This window comes from Antrostomus carolinensis, unplaced genomic scaffold (genome assembly GCF_000700745.2).
Source record: "Antrostomus carolinensis isolate BGI_N321 unplaced genomic scaffold, ASM70074v2 scaffold51964, whole genome shotgun sequence".
NCBI classification, from domain to species: domain Eukaryota; kingdom Metazoa; phylum Chordata; class Aves; order Caprimulgiformes; family Caprimulgidae; genus Antrostomus; species Antrostomus carolinensis.
In genome coordinates, this window is record NW_010312469.1 from 1 (window position 1) to 8878 (window position 8878).

The 8878-nt window shown below is 36.4% G+C and overlaps 1 protein-coding gene across 1 annotated transcript; it reads left to right on the top strand.

Moving 5' to 3' along the window:
- Positions 1 to 7: 7 nt before the first annotated feature.
- Positions 8 to 8450, top strand: LOC104524211 (probable E3 ubiquitin-protein ligase HERC4; the record flags this gene model as incomplete). Its single annotated transcript, XM_010167008.1, has 9 exons — positions 8 to 41; positions 590 to 763; positions 1164 to 1240; positions 3360 to 3484; positions 3948 to 4007; positions 4526 to 4637; positions 4984 to 5173; positions 6263 to 6435; positions 8334 to 8450. Coding segments are annotated over 9 exons (1062 nt in total), but the record flags the coding sequence as incomplete, so codon positions are not given.
- Between the last annotated feature and the right edge of the window lie 428 nt (positions 8451 to 8878).

Sequence of the window (8878 nt, forward strand, 5' to 3'; positions counted from 1 at the left end):
ATATATATATCAAGGAATGGGAAAAATTCTCAGCACACAGGAAAATGCTCTTATCCAAAGAATTGCATTCTAAGAAGACAAAATGAGGGAGGCAGCATAATTTTTTAAGAGATGGGCACACTGTAATTTGGATTAAAGAATATGTAAGTGTAAACCTATCTTTCTAGGAGTTTGGTTGACACTGAGTGGACCCATTTCCTTTTAATAATTTACATAAATTCAATACTGATTCTTCCCAGGCTCGTGATACAAGAGAGGGCATCTAGAGTTGAGGGCGTGGGAAGGGAAAGGAGATGCAGCCAGTCTGGTAGAAATTCCAAATTTCTGAATGTCCAGAGATGGACTTTAAAGGTCAGACTGTTGCTAAGCAGGGGTTTAAGGCAGAAACTGACATCTCTGTTCCGTGGGCTTTTCCATGAAAATGGGATATTGCCTGTTGAAGTATAAGTGGAGTATTGCCAGCTCAGTGCATTGCCAATAGAGAAGTGGAGTGTTTGATGCTACAGGGCCTTTAGCATAGTGTTTAACGCGGTTCTTGAGCTGGCCTGCGCAAAGCATATTCTAATGCTTAGGTTTTTGTTATTGGATTTTGTTTGCCCTAGGCAGCACACTACTGCGTTTGTTCCTTCATCCGGAAGAATTTACTCTTTTGGACTGGGAGGTAATGGGCAATTAGGTACAGGAACAACCAGTAATAGGAAAAGTCCCTTCACAGTGAAAGGAAACTGGCTTCCTTATAGTACTCAATGCCCAATAACCACAGGTAAGCAACATCTGGCATATTTACTTTTTGGATTCCTGTTTCTTTATAGTGTCTTACAAATCTTGAGATTTAAACTGAATATGGGCTATAATCAGTTTCTTCCAAACAGTTTGTTTTCATTGTCCTCTATTCCATAAAGTCCATTTCTGTTGTAGGAAATACCTGCTAACTTGTGCTGTTGGGTTAGGTCCTTTTTTAGCACTAGAGCTAAAACTTAGAGCTGTTAGCGCTTACCTCAGTTAAAGATAGTCTTAACTATTGTATTGCAAAGATCTGCTTCAGTGAGGTTACCTAACGAGGGAGCCTTTTTTTCTAATGGTTGATTGCAGTGTCTTAATCACTTCTCAAATTCACATTTTCAGTTGCCTATTTTTTTTTTTTTTTTTTATTCCTGTTGCAGACAGTGAAGAGTGTTATTGTGTAAAGAGAATTTTCTCTGGTGGGGACCAAAGTTTTGCACACTACTTTTATCCACAGGTAACAAATTAAATATGCTTCTGTTCCAAAATCTGTCAAAGTTAAATTTTAGTTTTTCTGATGAATTTTAAAATATTTTCATGTTGAAGGTGCATGACTACATTGTAAAGTTTGTTAGAGCAGTGTGGAAGCACAAGACACTAAGTCAATTTAGCAATTGGAGGACTTGGATCCAGTTATTGAGTGTTAGTTGTCAGTAAGCTCTTGCATGCAGTTAGTGTTAGCTGTCAGTAAGCTCTTGAGGCTTTTTGGCATAAGCTTTTTTCCTGAGTGATGGATGCATGCAGTTCTTTTCCTTTCATAAGGTGGTTGAATATATGAGCTCTTCAGCCCTGCCCAGACCTCCTCGGTAATTCCTGACTGCAGCTTTGCTGTCTTCTGCTCTGTAGCCATTTTAGCATACCACAGTGATGAGGAAACAAATGGAACTTTTTGCTAAAAGTTGTAGGTGGTGACATAGTTTGTTATGTCATATTGTTTTATGCTAATCTTAAAGCCTGATTTTTAAAAGGACAACTGATCTGTTTAAATTCTAATATGAAAAAAGTATATAAATACTTTACAGTAAAAATGGTAACGTGGGAGTATGATGGAAAGGAAACACTATTAGAGGATGAGTTGGGAGGAAAAACAAGATAAAGTTATATGACTGTAATTGTATAGGGACTATTTCCAGTGTCGTCCAGCAGATATTAGACCATAGGGATTAATGAAGCATCAAGAGTTGAGCATGTGGAGTGAAAACTAATTTGGACATGAAGGAAAACAGATTTTAGTGGCAAACATGTTTGTTAAGAAAAACTGAGTACGGGTGAGACTTGCAGCAACCCTTTGCTCCAAAAACCTGTTCTGGTTGTACAGAATCAACAGTTTTTCTAGGTTTGTTCTTTTCCTGAATTCTGATTGAGTTGTGGTAACTATTGCTGTATTTGAGAGAAGCTTGTTTAGCAAGTGTAGACTCGAAAAATTACTGATAATATAGACTAAAAACTTCTCTATTAAAACTCCTTTCTTAAAAACTTTTTGTGCAATTTTCATTATTACGGAAGTAGATTCTGACTGACAAATTGAGGTGAATTAGAGACTGGATGAATGCAGTTATTGTGGCTTGTTCTGTCCAAAAAATATTAGCAATAGCTGAAATTTGGTGCTGCAAAAGTATCCCTTTTAGTACTCCTTAGTTTGGTAATTTGTGTTGGATTCTTTCAAAGTTATGAGAGTACTGTAGTCCTGGGACTTGTGTGTCCTTGCCTGTTAAGGGGTCTCAGCCAAAATCTGTTTTCACAAGTTCTTTTTTGGGCAGCTCAGTTCCCCAAGTTGTTTCATTGTGGGTTTAAATGACACTTTAGCTGGACACAAGAGAAATGGCAAGAGAGTTTCTCATCCTGATCCTGTAGGAAGGGATCAGAAGTATTGATTTTTGGTAACAGCTAGTCTTCGTTATACTGAGTTAACTTTGTTCTCAGGCTGCACCCTCAGAAGAAATAATGTTTTGTTTTACTAGTTTAACCTTATTTTTGATGCTATTTCCCATCTGTTTGAACCAATGTTCCTACTCAAAATGGTGGTCTTGGTTCTACTCCTCTTTACTATTAGAAATCTTACTGGTATTCTCTAGGTATGAGAGACACATCAAAATGCAGCTCATCTGATGACGCATTAAATATTCAGAGAAACATGATTCATTCTTAGAGGAATTTGATGGAAGTGGGATGGGAGAGCAGCTGTCCAAAAAATTGAATGGTTCTTTTTCTGTATGCTCACAGCCTGGCAGTGAGATAGCTGATTCATAGTGACTAGTGAGAAGAGATGCTTGCTACTCTGGTGTAAACCTTGTTTAGTGTTCTTCTAGAAAAGTACTTGTATGTTTACAGTTTACCATGAAGATGCTGTGGTGTGAATTAACACACTAATCTAGATGTTTTTAGTGTATGCTCTGCTTTCATACTGAATGCAAAACTGCTAGGACAGTAGCATAGTAAATTGGGCTTATTTCACAGTAACAGTCTGGATAGGCAAAATGTCAGTCAATGAAGAGACAAAGAGCTCAACTGCAGGTTTGATTTTTCTGGAAGTCGATTTTGTGTGACTGATTCTTTATGCTTTCTTTAAAATTTAGACCATGGTGCCACCAGATGATTTTAGGTATCCTGACTTTTCAAAGCAGATCTGGACTGTGAATGAAACGTTTATTCAAAGATTGCTGACTTTCCCGTCTGGAAGACTTCCTGTAGAGATAGCTAAGTAAGTGGTATTGAGGAAAGAAGTTCTCTTTCATAATTTTACTCATGAATCGGGCATTAATGGGGCTTTCCACATACATACTAAAACTATTTTTAATTACTGATTTTATTACAATTGGAGCTTTTGCTGTGCTTTCGTTGTCATGCTTGTCAGGTAGTTTAGATCCTTTAGTCTGTGTCATCTTTGTTACAGTTTGGATGACTATACAAGACTAAATGAAATATCTAGCTGCCCATTGAAAAATAACAGTACACTGCAAGGCTTGTTTTGATTTGAGCCATCTTAAGCATTGAGTCTTGAATGGAGTTTTTATCTAGTGTTGTTTAGCCATATTAAAGTCAGAGTTCCATTCTTTGGACAGTGTAATTTATTAGGGTTTAAATACAGTTTTTAATAAGCATTTGCAAATGCTTATCTGTAAAAAGAAAACAAAATGTAACTGATTTCATATGAATAATTTCAGTGAAATTGATGGAACGTTCTCCTCAGCTGGGTGCCTGAATGGGAGCTTCTTGGCCTTGAGGTAAGTAGTCAGCCTTTTAAACAGGTATTCCTGTGAACAGAATTCATGGTGGCTACCTTCCATGGTGTCTCTTGTTTCAACTGTAACACCTTCCCAGTATTTCCTTATCTTACTGTTACTCTGGTAACTGCAGTTTAAACTTCTAGCTCCTGTACTGCCATGTGGTTTGTCAGCTGGCTGAAATGCTGCATGTCTTCTGCCAGTGTTTGGAAGTGTGTGCCATGGCTGCTACCATGTAAGCCAGCAAAACTCATTACTTCTCAGCCACGGGTTGTGTATAATTCAAGGAGAATATATTGCACAGGCTGGTTTAGATCCTCGTGTTTTTACGTGATTGTCTTGCAGTTAGAGAAGATTGTTTCAGTTGCTTCAAAGGTAATATAAGAAATAGAAGTCTGATATTGTGATCTCCTGTTTTAATTCCGTAGTAAATAGGCTAAAAGTTCAAGGTAGAAGATTCTTGAATTGCTGAGAATACAGGATTCAGTATTTTCTCTGTATTTTTGTTCTTGCTGCAGCAATGATGATCATTACAAAACCAGCACTAGATTCTCAGGGGTTGATATGAATGCTGCTAGACTACTATTTCACAAACTTATACAGCCTGATCACGCTCATATATCACAACAGGTTTGTGCTGCATATTTTCCTTGTGTTTGGGATTATCTTTCTGCGTTACATCTATCCAGAAGTACTATTGTTATGCTTGCTCTGATCCTTTTAATAACTTTACTCAATAATATATAAACTGCAAATATGTAAAACTGTTGTGTTGTGCCAGTTAGGTAACACATCAGCATGTGGTATGTGTCCATATTTTAATATTTAATATACTGACTTTTTTTCTTCCCCAAGTGTATAATAGTCTAATTTAAACTCTTGTTGATTGTTTTCTGGATTATTTTTTACCTAGATGGGCATTTTCTTTAAATTCACTGTTGTATTAGAATAAACTGAATTTTATGATATACTGTAGGTGGCAGCTAGTTTGGAAAAGAACCTTATTCCCAAATTGACCAGCTCCTTACCAGATGTTGAAGCTTTGAGGCTGTATCTCACTCTACCAGAATGCCCACTGATGAGCGATGCAAACAACTTCACAACGTTAGCTATTCCTTTTGGAACAGCTATTCTGAACCTAGAAAAAGCTCCTCTGAAAGTTCTTGGTAAGAAACTGAATTCTTTACTGTTAAAACTAAGGATCTCCAGATGAAAATCTATAGATATTCCATCAGTGAAGACATAGCCTCAGCAACACCTGCTGTGTATTTACAGTTCCTTAAATTCCCCACTGAGAAAGTTAAGGGTTAACATTGCTTGATGCATAAGAAAACACCTATTCTGTTGCTTCTGGGCAAGTTAACTGACCATCCATATGAATTAATCCGGTATTGTAATTTTTGGACTGATTCCATTTGGGAGGAATTAAACTGTGTAGTACAGTTTACTTGATATGTGTCTTTGCATTTTAAATTGAAAATTATTTGGTCAGACAGCTAACAAGCTCTAAGCAATTTACAGAAGGGTTGCAGAGCAGATGTGAAATTGTCTTTGTTTTGACTCTAGCACCTGTTCTGTTCTTCTGAGAGGTTCATGTTTTCTCACTGATCCTAAGTTGTGGTTTTCAAGTATGCAGCTGAGAACAGCTCTATTTTTTTAACTCCCTTATGCCTTCTTACTGTGACTCCTGTCACCTGAAATTCAGCTTAGAGTTGAGTTGTCAGAATATTTCTTTTTAATTGATGTATTTTTGAAAGGGTGCTTCCTTCTTCTTCAGTTTACAAGGCAAAAAAATAACTCTTTGTGTGTTTTTCATAGTTTTTGGTGAGAGTAAAGAGCTTGTATCTGTAAAGAAAAGCAAACTGATTGTTTCTTTGAAACTGAGATTTTTATTTTTTTTTTGTAATTGCTTTCCTTTCCACTGCTTTCAGGACTGTTTGCTTAACTTAAGGTTTCAGGCTTTGAGCCATCTGTTTTTATGTCAAAAGTTACTTCATGATACTGTTGTGTAGACATTAATTTAAAGAGTTGGTGTGTAACAATAGAGCATTTAAATAGAGATTTAATTATGTATACAGATTAGTGTGTTGTTTAAAAGTCTGCACTGCTCTTGCTGTGTTAAACTTTTTTTTTTTTTTGAGTCTTTGCTAACTGACAAGTATGCTTTCTAGCAAAACACGCTTTTTAGTTCAAAGGATAGTATAACAACTTGTAGTGGCAAGCACTAAGTTTGTGTGTTCACCATTTGTTGACAGAAAACTGGTGGTCTGTACTTGAACCTCCATTGTTCCTCAAGATAGTGGAACTCTACAAGGATGTCGTAGTCCATCTCTTGAAGTTGTGCAAGATTGGCATTCCCGCTTCTGAAAGAAGAATACTTACCAATTTTTTACACACGGCTTTCAGAGTTCTGGAAATACTGCATAGAGTAAGTTTATGTCAAATTTTAACCAATTACTTCTCTGTGTGTTTTTGTCAGCATCTGTGCGCTGTGTAATTGTTAAAAGAAGTTACTGAAGAATTTTAGATACTTGGACTTGCATCTACAGAGATATCTGTAGTTGTGTCATCTGGACCTATGAACCATTGGAATTCTGGATTCCAGTCTGTCATGGTTATGGAATTACCTTTTTTCTTGGGAAGACAGACTGACCCAGGCAGTTGTGTCTGTGAGTCTGTGTTGGAAAGAATTGCCTCTTAAGCTTGAAATTATAGCAGTGAGATCACAAACGGAAGATAAGAGCAAGATGTATTTTGAACAAGAAAGATCTACTGTTTTACCAAGACAAACATTATTTTCTGATTTGTTTATTCTTTTTGTTAGTATTGTAACTTAATTCATGAAAACTAATGAATTTATGGACTTTGAACAAAAATAGCCGCAATTATTTGGAGTAACCAGACTGTGCACATCACAGTGTATTATCTAATTCCTTCTGAGGTTTCCGCTCCCACTCCCAGTGGGAGTTTTACCCTCTGCAGTTTATTTTGGTCCTATGACATTTTGTGTTTATATGCTAAAAGAGCATTTTAGACACTCCTTTAAGATGCTGGTGCTGTACTGTATTTGTACAGTCTAGCAAAAGGACCAGGTGTCTGAGTTGGACTTTTGTGTGCTATACGTAACAGCCTTCCCAAGCTGTCAGAAAGAATGGAAAAGATTTCTGCTTTGGAAGTTAGAATTTGTATGCTATGGTTTGCTCAGCTTTTCTTAATTCTTTATGGAGACCATCAAATTAAGACTGAGAATAAGACTGTTTAGTAACTATCTTGTGTTAGAAGTGTAAGATATCCATTACAGATTCCCATATGGAAAGCTGCTGGTGTATAATAAATTATTGTTTTGCTGCGTTTAGAATTTCTGTCAGTGCTCAGGCTTACAGTAGCTGTAAATCTTAACAGCTGAAATTGATCTTAAAATCTTAAGGTATCATGGGTAGTTGTAGAATTGTAATGTGGCTCTCCTAAGTTCCTACTTTTTTAAAACCCAACTTTGACTAATATGTAGCTACATTGTATAAGTAGTTAAATTTGTACCTACCCTGCTGCCCAACTATTTATATTGGTATAGTCTTAATATTAGCTGGTATTGACTAAAATGAGAGGAAAACAATGGGGTGACAACTTGGGTATTTCCCGGATTTAGTATCTGGTGGTTTATGGTGGGGGTTGAGATGTTTGAGAAAAGCAGGCTTAGATTATATGGTTATAGAGACAGATTTGTGGGTCTTGCTGTTTTGACAGTTAATGGTGCTTAACAGTCCTTGGGAAAAGAAATGTGTGTTAGGGAAGTGTGGATGCTTCTGGGTTAAATTTAGTCTGTAGAGATAAGCCTTTATAGAAAGTTGGTTTTCCATGCATGTCGCTCTTTTTCTAAGCTTAATGATTTTAAATAGAAACTGTTCCTCTGGTCACAGGTAAGAAAGATAGTATTCATACTGTAATTAAGTATAGAGTTCTTGGATAGTAGTTCTTAGAACTTGTGCAAATACAGGAGCAAGTATTTATTCCACTGTATATACGAATATGTATATTCATTACTGTTCCTGTGAGGTCAAATTATGTTTCAGAGTGGCAGCACTGTATTGTGTGATGCTGTATGCTTAGTTAATCTTATTTTTCTTTGCATGTTTGGGATTCTGAATAATCCTTGTATCTATGTCTTTAGCATTGTTTTTGCATCCTCATAGGCACTGTTGCTTTTCTATAATTTTTTAGTAGTTGGGTATCTGTGGCTGACATATCAAATGCTTGAAAAACATGGAAAATGTCCTTTTGAAAACTGTTATACAAAGTGCTAATAAAAAATGAATTGCACTTCTTTAGGTAAATGAAAGAGGACAAATTATACAGTATGACAGATTTTACATTCATGAGATACAAGATTTGATAGATATCAGAAATGACTATGTCAGCTGGGTCCAGCAGCAGGTATTTGGAATGGTAAGTTGTGTTGGTTTTTATTTGATTTTTTTTGTGTGTGTGGTTTCTCCCCCTTCTCCCTCTGTTTTGTTTTGCTTTTGTCCCTTTAGAAGCCTGTAGATTCACTAAATATGGGCACTTTCTTTTCATATAAATATCTTCACAGATCTGATGCTGAACAGACTCATGTCAGGTACTAACTAAGGAAGAATTGTTAAATAGATGTGCTTCTTGTACGGTATCATTCTTAGAAGTGATACTGTTCAACATTTTAATCTATTAATTAAAAAGTGATTTAGAATGCTGTCACTTGAGACTTGCCATGTCAAAAAAGTTGGGAAATGAAAACATCCAAAATAACCTGAATTGCTATGTAAGATAGGGCCAGTCAATGAGAAAGCTGAATTTGTCTTGAAAAAGTAAGCCTAGAAGCGTAAGAGGGAGTTACA